Here is an 18,141-nt window from a genome sequence, read left to right as displayed (position 1 = left end):
TTTAATTGATATTTAATATACATAACTTCAGACAAAAGTGTCTCGTCTTCATTATTCTTCTTCTACTCCTCCTCCTCCTCCTTCTCCTTTATCATTTTAGCTGTTGTACAATAAATTTTTCAAATTTATAACAATTGAAGCATAATACTTTGAAGAAGTGGATCTTGAATTTCGAATATGAAATGTGAGTTTAATCAAGTAGGTGGCACTGATAAAGCTTGAAAACATTAATGGCTAATCACCATTATTATAAAATGGATTTGTTAGAAATGTTGTTATTTTGACAAATTGGATTGGGTTTATCCGTTATGATATTTGGACTTATATATCCACTTTGAGCTCATTTGGAGTAGATTTGAGTGTTTAATCATGTGTTGGATTGTTATAATTCGAAACAAGTTGTTGTTTTTGGATAAAAAATTATTCACCTGAATTTCAGTCTTTCAGGCATATAAGGGTGGACTTGGCATATATATGTCTGAATTTCATACAAAAATGTTTGAGGTTCAACATTATGTGCATGAAGTTCAGTCATATATATGTTTGAACTTCATGCAAATATGCCTGAAATATTTAGGGTACTTGATATTTTTTATTAGTGCAGGTAATAACTTTAATCAACAAGACTTGAATAAATAAGTAAAAATCACCTAGTATTTTTTACCTCGCGATTTGTTAAATTTACAATTATCTGTGTTTGCCTCCTATAAACCAAACAAGTCACATCCCATATTGTCATGATGATGAAGCAAAACATTTTCAACTTCATGATGTATCTTTGGGACCCAACTGGTCAGCAACGATAACAAAACAAAAGGAGACTTTTGTTCAATTGGATTGAACAACCAAGTAGCTAATATTATAAGTAACATCTCAAATCACTTAATCCCACAATTTGTTGATCGATTATGAGATGAGATCATAAGGTTGAGAAGAATTTGTTTTCTCTTTCTTTGGATAAGAATTGTTTACCTGAATTTCAGCCTTTCAGGCATACAAGGACGGACATGGCATATACATATCTGAATTTTATGCAAAAGTGTTTGAAGTTCAGCATTATATGAATGAAGTTCAGTCATATATATATTTGAACTTCATGCAAATATGCCTGAAATATTTAGGATACTTGATATTTTTCATTAGTGTAGGTAATAACTTTAATCAACAAGACTTAGAATAAATAAGTAGAAATCACCCGGTACATTTTACCTCCGCGATTTGTTAAATTTACAATTATCTGTGTTTACCTCTTCCTATAAACCAAACAAGTCACATCCCATATTGTCATGATGATGGAGCAGAACATTTTCAACTTCAAGATGTATCTTTGGGACCCAACCAGTCAACAACAATAACAAAACAAAAGGAGACTTTTGTTCAATTGGAATATTGGATTGAACAACCAAGTAGCTAATATTATAAGTAATAACATCTCAAATCACTTAATCCAACAATTCGTTGATCGATTATGAGATCATAAGGTTGAGAAGATTTTTTTTTCTCTTTCTTTACTGTGTGTGTTTTTGTCTTTTCTTCTGGTGGTATGCACGTTTGAAACAGAATCAAACGCATTCAATCTAATATAAATAATATTTTAAACATAAAGGATTTACGTTTTTATTTTTATCCAAAAATTTAATGCATGATTATTTAGTTACGCTATGTCCCAATTTATGTGATACACTTTTCTTTTTAGTTTGTGGCAAAAAGAATGATACATTGCTATATTAAAAAATAATTCAGCTTAAAACTTCACATTTTACTCTTAATGAAATGATTTACAGTCAAACAAATATCTATGACTTGTTTTAGACCACATGTTTCAAAAAGCTTCATTTTTTTCTTAAACTCCGTATCTAGTCAAACAATATCACATAAATTGAGACGGGGAAGTAGTAATTTAGGAAATCTATGCACATCCGCTTAAGCTATATTGTTCAGCAGTTTGTAATTTCTTTATTGCAGTATGTTTTTGTATGATGATTTCTTTAGACAAGTGCATCTTTTAATGAAACTTTTCTTAATGATAGTTCTATTATGGCTAACTATTTTATAAGATGTATCACATTTAACAGTTCTAGTTATCAGAGAATCAAGTAATTCAAAAGAACAGGCAGTATAAGAAAGAAAAATAGTTAACATAACCAATCCATTACACAAAATTATTTGTTACATAAATTGGTTAACTTAACAACGGGTTCAATAATACATTACAACAAATATAAAGTACTACTTAACAATTAGAACATACTTCTTATTTAAAGTAACAATACAATACAGTAAAGACACACAGTACCGAAAACAACATATAGTGGTGTTTTAGTTACATTTCTTGGGTAGCGCCCTGGCTTGTGATGCGAGGAGCTTCATGGAACTCGTCGTGGTTGCACCTTCACCGTCAGCGGGTTGCTCATTTCACAAGAAAGCCTTAGTACTTCAGACAAATCCACGGTTTTGGTTTCATCACTTGGCCCGAATTCAAACTCATGCAAAAGCGATGCTACCCAAAAAGTGACCGTGGTCAAGCCCAGTGTCTTTCCAGGACAAGTTCGTCTTCCGGAACCAAATGGTGCCAGTCTCAGGTCAGACCCCAACACCGAAAAATCCACAGGCTCGTTCTCGTTCATGAACCTTTCGGGCTTAAACTCAAGTGGATCCGCCCAAACCTCTTCACTCCTCGTGATGGCCCACATGTTCACCATAGCCGTGGTTCCTGCAGGTACGTGGTACCCGTCCACTGTCGTGTCCTTTATCGATAGACGGGCCCAGGACAACAGTGGGCCTGGAGGGTGCAACCTGAGTACTTCTTTCACTACGGCTGGCAGATAAACCATGTTCGTTACATCGGACTCCATCACTGACCGCGATTTTCCGACAATCCTGTCTAGCTCTTCTTGTACCTTGGACTGAACATTAGGATGAAGTACCATCCGTGCTAGTATCCACTCTATTAATACTGCCACCGTGTCACTTCCCCTAAATATCATCTCCTACATAATATGTGACAACATGAAATTGAAATTAGCTTTAAGTTCTCCAGTGTTCATTATCATCATTTAGTGTCACTATATTCTGCTACTCGTAAATAGATAGTATTGTAAGTGCAACTAAGAATAATTGATTGAAAGTTTTTGTCCAAATCAAGTTTATTTCAAGAATCAACTTATTCCCCCTTAAGAATGAAACAAGAAGAAACAGTGGTTGCTTCAGAATAAGAGAGATTATGAAATTATAAATGGCTTATTCAAAGAGTAATCTGAGCATTAACCTTGAATATATTCTCTGAATATTTTATTTTATTTTATTTTATTCAAAAAAGAAGAGGAATCCTAAACTAAAAGAAAGGAAAAGGAGGACTGACTATTCGCTTAGGGAGAATAGGAATGATTGGTTATGTTTTTATTTTTTATTTTTTATACTTCCTCTTTTCAAAAGAAAAATAAAACTATTTTCTTCTAACATGCAGGTTTTTAACTTTGAAACCAGTTCAGTTTGGAAATGACATGTTTTTAACTTTGAACCAATAGCAATTACAATATTGTCATGATATGTTCAATATAACCACACGAATATTACGAAATATATTTAAATCATAAATTTTAAAAGCCTTCCTCAACTTTTTAAACTCCGTGTATAAACTTAAATAGAAGTATATGGTTGCTTACCCAAAGTACGGCAATCATATCAGAATCCGATAATTTCTCAGAATCTTGAAGAGAGAGCAAAACATCCACAAAATCGCGATGAACACTACTAGGTTCAACCCGGTGTTCATCGATGATCTTACCAACGAACCGGTTCACTTTAGGCATTAGTTGTTCACACCTATGCTGAATTTTCTGTAAATCAAATTCAGCTAACCAAGGTAGATGATCAGACCAGTTAAGCATGCCTAAAAGCTCGTAACCTTCATCAACCAACTCGCTCAATTCTTCTATCTCGTCGTTACAACGATCAATAAGACTATACTTTCTCCCAAAAACAGAGCACATCATATTGTTCAACGACGCCTTTTTCAACACATCCCGAACCTGTAGGGACGGAGTACTCCGTTCTAAAATCGCGACCATTTGCTTCGCGATTTCAAACCGTTGAGCTTCAGATGATTTAATTTGCTTAGGACAAAACATGTGTGTTGAAGCAATTTTTCTAAGTGTTCGCCAGTAGACACCGTAAGAAGCAAAACCAATTGATCTGTTGAACATTAGTTTATAGGCTGACTCGTTTACCGGACGTTCAACGAACACTGAACTGTTCAATATTTCTTTTGCTACTATTGGATTACACGTTACAATAACTTTTGTTTCGCCTAAGCTGAAGAACATGAGACGTTTGGCTTTGCAATATTCGGCCATGGATGCAATTTTTTGGTGTGCTAAGCCAGTCATCATGTTCATGCTACCGATCAGAGGAAAACCTCTTGGCCCAGGTATTGGATTTTTTACCAGCAAATATTTTCTCAGCTTGCTGTATTTACCCCAAGCTGGGCCACCAGGGTAAGACCAGTAAAGCATCTGCATGACTAGCCAGGCTAGAAGAAAAACAAGTGCAAAGCATATAGGGTTGAAAGATTTGCATTTTGTAGCTAAAGCGAAAACCCAAAGGCTTTCTGTGTGTGTAGTCATTTTTTTTTTCTGGGAAGGAAGGGATTAGATATTATGAGCAGAAGTGAGAAAGAAAGATTGATTTTGGTTTTGGGGTATAACAAACGAAGGCATTGGGTGGCTTTATATAGGCAAAAACTTGAACTATGCTTGGGAATAGAACAGAATATTAACTGAAACATAATTTTAGTCAGTAGAATAATTGTCACGTGATGTGCGAATATTGTTAATGGATAATACCACTAGTAGTATTGATGTAGGAATAACAATGAGTCAACTGTTAGGTAATAATTCAGAAGTCTATTGGAAAATGAAGGGAATATTGAGGAGCGACGCACGAATGCATGATAATTGACGAATTAAGGTGGAAACAACTGAGGCCACAGGCGTTAATAAAATAGAGGCGGATTCCCGATTTAAGTTTGATAATTTTTACATTTAAGATTGCTAGCAATTAATATTAATATATTATATTTTTAGAATTATGGGTTAATTTTAATGAATTTTTATACATAAATTTATGTTTCATTAAAAGTACTGGAAATGAGTGTCAAAATTAGCACATGAAAACATGAGCCGCACAACCCGCTCAAGTTTGACGGGTCAATAGTTTGATTAACTCAGTCCTTTTGACCCGCCCAATTTAGATTCAGTCCATCTAAAAGTTGGGCTGAGATGAACCCACACTGACTCATGAGAAATCTTGTCAACTTTTTAAAGATTTTTTTTTGTTTGATATGTTATATATAACCATAATTAAAAACAATTATTAGGTACTTAAATAAATTATAAAAAATAAATAAAGAAATTAAAAACATAGTAAGAATTGAGCCGATTGAGTTATGACCCGTTTGTTAGCACATTTCAGCCCAATCAATTTTAACCCAAGTAACTTGTGTTGATGACCCGCTTATTTATTAATTCAGCTCACTTTAACCCCTCTAAATGCAATCCAACTCCTATTTGACACCCCTAGTACTAAGTTGAGAAGATTTGTATAGAAGGCCACTTCTAAGTTTTAATTGGGAATATGGCCACTCATTTTCTTTTTCAATTGTTTTTCGGTATTAGGGTTTAGAAAAATGGGAATGGGGTACTTTTCATAATTTTAAAAAGATTGGAAGTTTTAAGTTATACACTTAAGTCCAGTTGACTTCTAACAAATACACAAACACCCCCTCTCTCTCATCCGTCCCTTGCTCTTCTTTATTTCTCTTTCTAGCTTGGAAATCTCAAACTTCCACCTCTCCCCAAGCTCCAATACACCTTGATCGTCGTAAACAGGTAATTTCTTTAACTCTGCAACTCCGTTGGAGCATTTTGAGCTCCATATTGCCCTGATTTTTTTTTCTTTTTTCAATCTTGATAAAAAACTAGTGTTCATATAGATCTGCTTTTTTTCAAAACCTTTGTTGTTTTGCCTGTTTTTTTCGTCGAAATATGTGTTATTTATACTTATTTTGCCTGCTTCGATCTTTATTTTTATGTTTTTGCTTTTTGAAATTATATATGGTCTATTAATAGACTTTGGTCGATTATTGTTATATCGTGGTTGATCCACGACTCCATAGTTTGTATATAGATTGTATAAATGCCTAGGTGTAGAGGCAGAGGAGGAAAAATACTCCCCCGTTCTTGTGCTATGGTTGAAACTCGTTCTAATGCGAACCGTAAGGATAAAAATAGAATAGGTGAAGAACTTAGCCGAGATAGAAAAAGAAAAAGAAGTGCAGACGCTGAGAGTGCATCCCACTCAGACCTTATTGATGAGTGTAGTGTTAATGGAGATAAAGCTGATAGTAGAGTTGAGAGTGTATCTGAGCATGGTTCAAAACACTCTAGTGCTGCTGAAGATGTTGATGCTTTGTCCTTGCCATATTGTGCAAAGACAATTAACGTTGAAAAGTATGGCTTGATCAATTGGCTGGATGATTATGAATCTTTTGCAGCAAAAGTTTCTGTTAGGAGCAGGCTATCGTTGTTAGTTGAATTTAACAATGTGTTGAGAGATCAATAACTAAGGAAAAAGTGGAAGCGTTCATGTTTTGGTCACTTTAGAAAGCTGTCAAAATTCTTCATCAATTTCAACGTACGGATGATCCACTATATGCTTCTTCGTCATGTGGTCTAGAAAAAGAAGCGTGAAATGTGGTTCCTCGTGAACGACAAGCCTACATATTTTGGTTTGAAGGAATTTGCGTTGATCACCGGTTTAAATTCTGGATCATATCTCTCCGAATCTAGAGAGGACAGGGCAATTAAGAAAGGGGCAGAATTCTACGCAAAGGTTACTCGAAAGAAGAAGATTACATCAGACAAGCTATTGTCGGTGATAAGAGTGCCTAGATTAAATAAAGAAGAAAAGCTGAAATGTTATCTTGTGTCACACCCCAATCCTGATAGGGCATGATGGGCACCCGACCCTTACTTAGAGCCGAGCGAACCCGTTGGTTCTCGTTATACTCATAAATATCACAGGACTCTTAAGTCATGAAATGAAATGCATAATGGAAGCTTTTCGAAAACATTCTTTTCGTCTTTCTCGAGTCAAATAAGATCTGTAATCATATAAATCTGTAAAGTAATGCATAATGATACATCGGCTTAAATAGCCGCTTACAAGACTGGTATACTGTATACATGACTCTGTTCGCAAAGTCTCTAACATAAATCAATACACCATAACATAGATACTCTGACTCGGCAACACTCCGGAAATAAATGGAGCTCGCCAATTCAGTTGGAACATCTTCTAACAATATCTTCTACTCATCTGTATACACCTGCGTGGCATGAAACGCAGCGCCCACAAGAAGGGGCGTCAGTACGAATAATGTACTGAGTATGTAAGGCATGAGTAACAATACAACATATATATGAAAAGTAACAAGGAATAAGAGAGATAACCTGTACATCTGAATGCCTCGTAAGGCGGATGTCATGCATGCTTAGCCTTTGAAAAAAAAACATTTTATACATATATATAGTACCATGCCCGGCCATTAAGGCTCGGTGTTATCATCATTAGCTTGCGTCCAGGCCTCTCGCGTCCGGGGCAATATCATAACATGCCCACTGCAGTGGTGTGCACATCTACGTGCCATGCCCGGCCGACTATAGCGCGGCGCGGTGTGAGAAAATACATACATATAAATATATAAAGCATGCATAAGAGCCCAATCAAAAGCCACAACTATATCGGAGTGACGTAAGGTCGGTAGCCTTCGATTATATTATGGATCAATCATCATCGTTTATCCCACCTTGAAGGAACAAGGGTCATAAGGTGAGATTACCAACAATGAAGGAAATTAAGAAATTGCAAAGTAAGCTCAATCACCTCATAATAATATAAAGCTCATGTACATGGAAATCTCTATGAATAAAATCATCTCATAATGACATGAAATCCGTATGCCTTGGAGCTTGGATGAATAAATCTCTCATAATCATCATCATGGTTATCATAAAAAGAATTATTCATCTTTGCTATCATAAAAACTTTAAGAGTCATGAATCTCTAACATTCTTGGAAATGAAAATTTTCATGGAATTCATGCATGGTTTGGTAGGAAAAGAATCATGCCTTTAGAAGCTCAATAACATCATAAGGATCACGAAATTCGTGGAATTTTAGCATTTGTGAAACCAATGATATTATGGGTATGACACAAAGATTTATAACGAAAGGATCATGCCTTTAGAAAGAAGGGGACTAGCCTTAACTGTCACGACCCAACCCCGTGGGCCGTGACTGGTGCCCGAGCTGGGCACCCGTACTTACCTGTTTACCAATCAACATAGTCATATCTCATTCTTGTTTAACCTATAACAATTAACACAATTTTTTTTTATTTTTCCGAAACAGTCGCATATATCATACACATCAGACCAAGGCATAAATACATACAAGCCGTTGAGGCTGTCGGAGCAAACCGCATACGTAACCGGACAACAGCGACCCACGACCCACATATATGTCTACAGGCCTCTAACAGACATAACATAATCATATGACGGGACAGGGCCCCGCCGTACCCCTGAATATACACTTACATGTACATGGCAGAAAGGTATGTACCAAAAGATGGGCTCCGGGACAAGGGAGCACTCCGGAATAGCAGAACAGGTAACCTAGACCGCTGGATCTCTTACACGAGCGTCTGCACCTGCGGGCATGAAACGCAGCCCCCGAAGAGAGGGGGGTCAGTACGGAATATGTACTGAGTATGTAAGGCATAAAATATGGAAAATAGAAACGTAACCGGAACAACGGTGCAAGAGAGTAAGTGCAATAGTCAGAATACTAAGATGCTTATCTTCCGAACGTACATCATACTTACCGGTGCCATATGTTGGAAAAGTACCAAAAATGACTAAATCATCTAGAATACCGAAATGATTACTTCCCAAACACAAACCTTACGTGCTGGCGTCCTATGTCTCCATATACATATTCATACAACCAATCCATATATATATACATATTATATACTGTCGTGGAACGTACGGCCCGATCCATATATACATACCATATTGCCGTGGAACGTACGGCCCGATCCATAATATAGAATACTCTGCCGAGGAACGTTCGGCCCGATCCATAATATAACATTTACTGCCGTGGAACTTATGTCCCGATCCATAATACCACGTACACTGCCGAGGAACGTTCGGCCCGATCCATAAGTAAAATAACGTATTGCTGCGGAACGTGCAGCCCGATCCATACATATTATATACATACCGCCATATCATCTCATATCATATCTTATCATATCATATCATATCTTCAAACGTGCTATCATACTTACAGACTCCTTTTAGAACATTTTCCATGAAGGTTAAGGACATTAAGACTTACCAAATTCTTTTAGAAACACAATTTTCTTACTCATCTCGTTACTTAATCATGAAACGTTTACAAGGTTCGATGAAATGATCGGACATACTATTACCTGAAAAGCGAGACATCGAAGGGTTCAAAGGATACTCCTAGCGGATTATTTGTATCTGGATGTTCAACACAGAATATTCGTATCAGAGTTTCTAGATACTTATTTTAGAGGATATATGCGAATCACAGCAACTAGGAATAGTAACCAAACGTTTTCCTTAATTATTGTATGGAAATGAGTCAACTAGAACAACACAAATAAGTCTTGAGGATTGTGGGCCCACCTCGGGTCAAGTCGAGGTGGCGTACACAAATCACGTACATTAAGCTTTATGGAGTCACTTATGGAAGTCTTAGTGTCATTTGGTTCCATTTGGGCAAGTTATAGAGGTTTACACACTTGTTTCAACAAGGCATACAAAACTTAATTCAATTCTATTGAATAAAGAGGGGTCGAATTCAAACTCGGATTTCTAGGAATAGAATCGCCCCCGAGGCTCGTATCCAAGCCTAATAGGTCTAAAACATGCCAAAAGAAGGAGAAGTAAAGCCTTACATACCTTTTCCACTTCTTACGCTACTCCAAATTCAAATCCCAAACTCTCCAAAATCTACAAATGGTCACAATTACCAAGTATTAATTATAAGCCCTTAGGAATTGAATCTTAAGTTAACACCTTTCTACAGAAATTTGGGCAGCATCTCCCCTGTTTATATGCCTAGCCCGAACTTTTAATTCAGCGGCCAACAACACAACAACAATACCAACATCAATAATATCCTTTTCCATATCAACATATTCCATAAAACAGCCCACACACTGTTTTCCAACTTTTATAAGTAATTAACTCAGTATACAATTATTTAATCGTGCCTTCTTCGTAAATAAACTAGTATTAACACAAATAGGAAGAGATTCATACCTTTCTCCTTATAATATTATTGTATCTGCCCTTTTTCACCTTAGTTTTATGCCACAACGCACTGCCATACGATTCTGCAGTGAAAACTCTACGCTATCCGGACTGAAATTGGGAAATTATACCTGGTTTGGGCTAAAATTTGGTGGTGGAAAGTTGGGAAATTTTCTGGGATTTTTGGGGTGTTTTTCGTGGGTTTTGGCTGGAAATGAGGGGGTCTCCCCCTCTTTATAATTGTTTTGGAAGCTGCCAGAAGCAGCTGGAAAAGTGTTCAGCGCGTTCGCGCTGCCTTCTGGCGCGTTCGCGCTGGCACTGTTTTCTGCCTGGACCTTCGTTCAGTAAAACGGTCATAACTCTTACTCTCGATATCGTATGAGGCCCCACGACCTATGGTTGGAAAGCTATGATTCAATTATCTACAACTTTTATTTCCGGGGGTTTTCCCAAATTTCAAACTTATAATTCCATTTTTGCCCCTAGAAGTCAGATCATCCGAAAATGTTTCCTTAAATTGTCCTTTTGGAGGGCTTATGCCCATTTTTGGCTTATGGGTCCTTTTTATGACTTGCTCAACTTTTCATATGCTACGCGTATGTATCTTCATATGTCCTTTTTTAAAACTCCGACATGTGGGCCCCACTTAGCTTGCAGCCACGAGGGCTTTTCGTCAATTAACATATGAACTAATTTACACCATATGGTCTCCAAATGTCATATATATGCTATTATTACCTTCTTATAACACAACCTTCATTCCGAACTTGATTTTCAACTTTTTGTTCAGCGCGTTCGCGCCACGTGGTCGCGCGTTCGCGCTGTATTGGCCCTTTGGCCTTCTGCGCGTTCGCGCCACTTGCTGGCGCGTTCGCGCAGACCATTTTCCTAGCTCGCCCATCCAACTTGTAATGTCCATATCTCCTTACCCCGATGTCCGATTGAGGAGCGGTTTGTTGCGATGGAAACTAGACTTCCTGAAATTCACTTTAAAATTTTGTTTTACTTCAAAATTATTAATATACTAGAACATATCATTTCTTTCATTTAGACCAGAACTTTTGTATCAGACCTTGCCTAACTTTCTTCCAAAGCCTCGGAAGCTTAACCTCATTGATCCTGGCGTAACTTTACTCTTCATTTGGCCCATACTAGGCCATCTACAGCTTTGGTAACGCAAAATTTTCCGGGGTGTAACATCAACATACCTGGAAGATAATTTCTCAACTTCCAACTTACTTCCTGTCTTGCAATTCACTTAAGATTATTCGTAGCTTCGTAATCTACATTTACAACCATTCATATCATTGTTAGGTTCGTCATCATGCTTGTCTCAAGACTTTAATTAAAATCCTTTTAGATTCTGTCAAAATTCGGGCAGCATCTCCCCTGTTTATATGCCTAGCCCGAAATCATAATATCAACAACCAATCAACAACAACAATACCAACATCATCAATACCATTATCCATGCCAATATATCTCCTAAAACATCCCACACGATGTTTTTCTAAATTTCTCAACTAACCAACTTGTGATACGACTATTTAAGAACTTTATTTCCGTAAAGAAGCCGAAATTAACACCAACAACATCAATAACAACACCCTCAACATTCTACAAAATAAATATATGTATCTTCACCCAAAATTCTCTTCAAACCTCAATCCATAATTCAACAACATCAACACAACAACTATAACTTTATTCTTGCAAATATTCCTTAATCAAAGTTCATAGAGAGAGAGATTTAATGATTCATACCTTATTTTTACTAAGGTGGGAAGATCTTCCATATCTTCTTGTTCCCAAGCTACTCCAACACCAAACGAAATTATAATCGCGCCTACGCGTTGCCCGGACCTCGGTTGATATTTCGTAGCTCAAATTTGGCTCAAGATCCTCACTTCTATGGGAGATTTAAGAGCCCTTTTTTTTATGGCTGAAAATTCTGGAACATTTGGAGCATTTTTTGATGAAGAAAATGGGGGTTTTTAGCCCTTTTATATTAAGTTGGGTCGGCAGTACTGTAGCAGTGCTGTGCAGCCCTGTTTCTGCGTTGACAGCTCAATTTGTAACGTCTATAATTCTCTACTCCGATGTCCTATCGACGAGCGGTTTGTTGCATTAGAAACTAGACTCGACTAAATTCTTTTTAGGCTTTTTTTTCACCTTAAAACTCCTAATATTCTAGGAGATATGCCCCTCCAAAGTTGACTAAAAATCTGCCCAACATTTCTCAAATTTTCGTCAAACTTATTTTCTTCAATTTTCTTGATCTCGAAATCTTCCGAAACTCTCCATACATGATATTTATCATTTATTATACTTGATAATGGCCATGTTCTTGTGTTTCAAAATAGTCTTTCCCGATTACGACTTACGAGGTCGTAATTCATCCTTTACTTCATTGTTACATACTTCCCATGGCTTGTACCTTCCAAAATATCATGGGACGTCTCCGATACTCCATTAATATGGTGATGTACGTGTCATGCTCATGTTCTGAAAATGCGGGGTGTAACATTCTCCCCCCCTTCAAAAACATTCGTCCTCGAATGTTGAGATAGAGTTCGCTCCGAGGTAGATGTCAATGTTTTTACCCGTATTTGTCGGTCTTTACTTTACTTACTTGCAGTTTTACTTGCTCATTAAAACTGAACGTATTCGAATTATGCAGTTTATCCTTCCTCATTTGTAGCCAAAATTTATGCCTGCACTCAAGGTCATCCCTTTTCTTATTATTTGTCTGTCTACTAACTCTTCATGCTTTATCGCTTTCCTTGTCTCTTCGGCCTTCGTTGTTTACATTATTGTATGTCCTTTCATCCCGTTCTTACCACATACTTTTATCCAATTTTTGATCTCATTTTTATTTTTTATTTTTTTTATTCAGAAATTCTTGTTCTCTTCGATCTCCATGTATCTTTCTTACGTTTCATAAATGTCCCAAGCCTTTGTCTTCTTGGATTTGGCCTATTATTATTCTTACTTCCTTAAAGATAACCTCAAGACTGGTCACACTTAGCATCCTTTGCTTTCTATAGCAGTCGAATTGATCTTTGCGGTACTTTATCTTTAAACTAGTTTAACACAGAAATGTCTCGCTTAATTTCTCTTTCCTTCAATTGGACTTCCGGCACTTGGCTAACTAATGGTAAATTTCTCTTTCCTTCAATTTACTCTTAAAGTTTCTGATCCTTAGTTCGGCTAATAACTTGGGGGGTAAATTCAGAATTTTGTCGAAAGATAACCAAGATTCTTAGTCATGCAGTGAATTCGGATCTTTTCATTATTTATTTTGTCTGTAATCTTCATTCATCCCCTTTTTCCAACAAGAGCCATCTTGTTACTTGTTCCACGAGGTTTCATTGTCACCCGATTGATCTAATCAAATGCAATATTCTTTGACAGTTTCCTTTGGGTTTCTTCTTCTACTTTTAACCTTTGCCCGATTATCACTTAATAAGTCTTTCCCATAGTTTGACGCAATTATCTGTCATTTCAGTTTATCAATCAAGCGGATCTCTTAATTCTTTAAATGTCCCTCTCCTTTAGTTATATCCTTGAATCCTTTTCGTGCGATCTTGTCTTCACGACTTCACCTTCCGTTGACTTAGTCCCTCCTATTTCGCAGCCCTCTATTTCTCTACCAGTGGGCAACTTTCTTATTTAGCTGCGGCACTTTTCCTTGCTTGCTTCTCTAGTGCTACCTTAGATTATGCTCTTAGTATTAATCGATTTCATATACATATCATTCCATCTCCTTTTTAGTGCTTTTGTCAAACTCCTTAATTCCTTACAATGTCATCATAGTTCTACCTATGGTAGCGCCCAGATGGCTTGCAATAGCATTTCCTTGCTAATGGCTTATTATTCTTATTAATTACTTTACTTTAGATTACTCAGCCAATGCGTCAAAATACCATAGCCAAGGGATCTATATTGAAATGGGACTCCATTCGGCCCATACAACAATCCTTAGCACCATTCCTTATACAATTGTATACAATATTTTCTTGTCACCGTCGTTATCCCCTATCACAAGATTATACTTACAACATACTAATCCACTATTTAAAATATTTTCAAATCCTTGTTTGAATCTTTCCTCCAATTTCCTCTCCTCTAATCTTAACATCATTACAAAATAACTCATTAGCATGAGACTAAAATAAAATCTTACTTAATCACGGCTTCTTTTCAATACGAGTATGCTTTCCTGTTTAAGTCCTTGGCTCTCCTCTACCAGCGACTAATTGAGACTTAACTAGCTTTCATTCTTCTTCAAATATTTGTTGTCGTCCCCACATCATTTTACTAGCCATTTCTTCAGGACGATTATTTATATGGTCCTATGACATATACTCTCACGATTTGATATAAACAGTGACTTATAATTTCCCGAATATTTTCAAATCTCAGGTAGTACTTCTGTCGCGCTATCCATAGGTATACTGTCTTTCTTTCTTTTGACGATCATTGAGATTCCTATACATATTCCTCTTTTAAAACTCTCATCTCTTCTAACGCCGCGATTTTTCTTTAGTAATTCCGTCTGTCCCTGATACTTATCTTTGATCACTTATAGGCCTTCTCACTTCCTCCGTTACCTTTTTGGGGTACGTCTGCTGCATATTTACTTGTAACAAAAATTTGCTCTGGTACGAGCGATTCAAATCATATCCCGGGACACCACGTATTGCATTGACAAAACTCATTTCCTTTGATTTGCTAAACTTTCATTATCTTGTCATGCCTCCTTTCCCCTGTCTGTCTCATAATATACTTGCATTTAGTCCATTTCCACTTTTCTTTAGCACATCCTTGCTATATTAGTTTCTCTCGAATTTCGACTCTTTCAAGCCGGTACATTTCTTGCTTCTGTACTTGGAATCATTCTAATTCGTCTAAGAATGTTCTCATATACCAGTAACATTCGAGTATTGATTGTCTATGGTAGTCAATTAGCTGAGCCTAGCGATCCTTCAACTCCTCTAGTCCATGTAATGTCAGAGTCACCCTCATCGCATGGTCTGACTTATCTCTCTTTTGCTAATTGAATTCTTGTATCAAGTCAAATGTCCACCTATTTTGGACACCATTCAAATCACTTCCTTCCTTTATGCCGTAGAATAGTGCATTACATTCATTCATACGTATATACCATTATGGGTCTGGACCGAAAAAAAAATTGCGCAGGGGTCCGCCTTTCTTCCGCGATGCGGAAGGAAAGCACAACGTTCTGGGACCTTCCGCTTTCCTTCCGCGATGCAGACGGAAAGCGAAACTTCATTCTGTGCAGGTCTCCGCTTTTCTTCCGCGATGCGGACGAAAAGCAAGAAGCCCTGAAGCCTTCCGCTTTCCTTCCGCGATGCGGACAGAAAGCACAATGCCCTGAAGCTTTCTGCGCAGAACTCTGTTTTCTTCTACAGCGATGTTCTGAGGCTGATTTTGAATGAGAAATTAAGGATCTGATTCTTGGCCTTTCGAGTAACACAAGATCATAACCTCTGAATTGCTTATGGAATTTGTATCGAATCCAAAGGAATAATCGATGGTGAGTAAAGTAATATTTCAAGAATCGATCAAATGACAAGGCATTAAGATTCGAAATATAAGGCATGGAATGGACTGGATTGGTTATGGAACGCTTATGTTCATGTTCTAGCTGGGTTTATGCCAAAGAAGGGGCAGAAACGAACACCTTACATACCTTACAACCAAGTTTGCCCTTCTCCCGAGCTGATGTGTAACGAGGAATATATCATTAATCATACTTTCATCACATTTTCATCAACTTATAAGCACTCTTAGACGTCCTTTTCTTTCTTTCTTCGTTCATTTCTTATTCCCCTTTACGATAGCATAGCTTGCTCGTATGTATGTTTATTTCTCGTATTTTCATCTTGAAGGTCCTCCTAGATTCCATTGCTCTTAAAGGGGCTCCTCTTCCGTTTGCCACTTAACAATATCTACTTAGAAGTTTTGTAGATCATTCCACAAGGAGTACAAACCTATCTTAATCTCGTATATATTTATATATACTTCTGAATGGAACTTTCGCGTACTCGTTAACTTCCTTCCCATATCAATATCTCTTTGTTACCACTCACTAGCCAATATAATCTATAAATCGTAATACTGCATTTAAGTTCCAGGTATCAACTTTCTTTATGTTTCCAATAAGTCCCATAATTGTTCCTTCAATCATAACGTACCAAACGGCTGATGGTCACGGTTCCCCTTAACTCTTTCTCTATAAACATGCAAACAATCCAGTTTGCAAAAATTTCGACAGAGTTCCCTCTATAATTCTTACTACCTCATTCCTGCATACCGCCCAGAAAACACATCCAATGCTCCACAGAGCAATCACAAATACCCATAATATCTTTCTCAAGTTCTTATATCAACGTCTATCCATATTAATAAAACAGGAGACATACCTTTCAAATGAACAACTTCAATTCAAAGCAATTCTCTCATAGCGGCATAATCAATCACTTATCCATGATCAAAGCATTCGGTTAGAATCCGGGATGTCATATCCTATGATGTAGCTCTATGGCATGATCTAAGATAAGAAAGAAAGGTCAATGGTTCCTAAATGCCCTGCAGCCTCTTGTTTATAAGTGTGGCGTGCTTCACACCCATAAACAAGACTCTACTGGACACGACTTTGCAGACAACCCCTAGGACGAACTGCTCTGATACCAATTTGTCACACCCCAATCCTGATAGGGCATGATGGGCACCCGACCCTTACTTAGAGCCGAGCGAACCCGTTTGTTCTCGTTATACTCATAAATATCACAGGAATCTTAAGTCATGAAATGAAATGCATAATGGAAGCTTTTCGAAAACATTCTTTTCATCTTTCTCGAGTCAAATAAGATCTGTAATCATATAAATCTGTAAAGTAATGCATAATGATACATCGGCTAAAATAGCCGCTTACAAGACTGGTATACTGTATACATGACTCTGTTCGCAAAGTCTCTAACATAAATCAATACACCATAACATAGATACTCTGACTCGGCAACACTCCAGAAAGAAATGGAGCTCGCTAACTCAGTTGGAACATCTTCTAGCAATATCTTCTACTCATCTGTATACACCTGCGTGGCATGAAACGCAGCGCCCACAAGAAGGGGCGTCTGTACGAATAATGTACTGTGTATGTAAGGCATGAGTAACAACACAACATAGATATGAAAAGTAACAAGGAATAAGAGAGATAACCTGTACATCTGAATACCTCGTAAGACGGATGTCATGCATGCTTAGCCTTTGAAAAAAAACATTTTATACATATATATAGTACCATGCCCGGCCATTAAGGCTCGGTGTTATCATCATTAGCCTGCGTCCAGGCCTCCCGCGTCCGGGGCAATATCATAACATGCCCACTGCAGTGGTGTGCACATCTACGTGCCATGCCCGGCCGACTATAGCGCGTCGCGGTGTGAGAAAATACATACATATATATAAAGCATGCATAAGAGCCCAATCAAAAGCCACTACTATATCGGAGTGACGTAAGGTCGGTAGCCTTCGATTATATTATGGATCAATCATCATCGTTTATCCCACCTTGAAGGAACAAGGGTCATAAGGTGAGATTACCAACAATGAAGGAAATTAAGAAATTGCAAAGTAAGCTCAATCACCTCATAATAATATAAAGCTCATGTACATGGAAATCTCTATGAATAAAACC

At 37.3% G+C, this 18,141-nt stretch overlaps 1 protein-coding gene across 1 annotated transcript; it reads right to left on the bottom strand.

Moving 5' to 3' along the window:
• Window positions 1–2,119: 2,119 nt before the first annotated feature.
• On the bottom strand, window positions 2,120–4,690 carry LOC132640619 (cytochrome P450 78A3-like). Its single transcript, XM_060357289.1, has 2 exons — window positions 3,666–4,690; window positions 2,120–2,990 (listed from the first exon to the last, which is right to left on the bottom strand). Exons 1-2 carry the CDS (start codon window positions 4,623–4,625, stop codon window positions 2,367–2,369), a joined length of 1,584 nt encoding a protein of 527 aa, XP_060213272.1. The 5' UTR covers window positions 4,626–4,690; the 3' UTR covers window positions 2,120–2,366.
• Window positions 4,691–18,141: the final 13,451 nt, after the last annotated feature.

Source organism: Lycium barbarum, chromosome 5 (genome assembly GCF_019175385.1).
Source record: "Lycium barbarum isolate Lr01 chromosome 5, ASM1917538v2, whole genome shotgun sequence".
Taxonomy (NCBI): domain Eukaryota; kingdom Viridiplantae; phylum Streptophyta; class Magnoliopsida; order Solanales; family Solanaceae; genus Lycium; species Lycium barbarum.
This window is presented reverse-complemented; position numbering and strand designations above follow the sequence as displayed.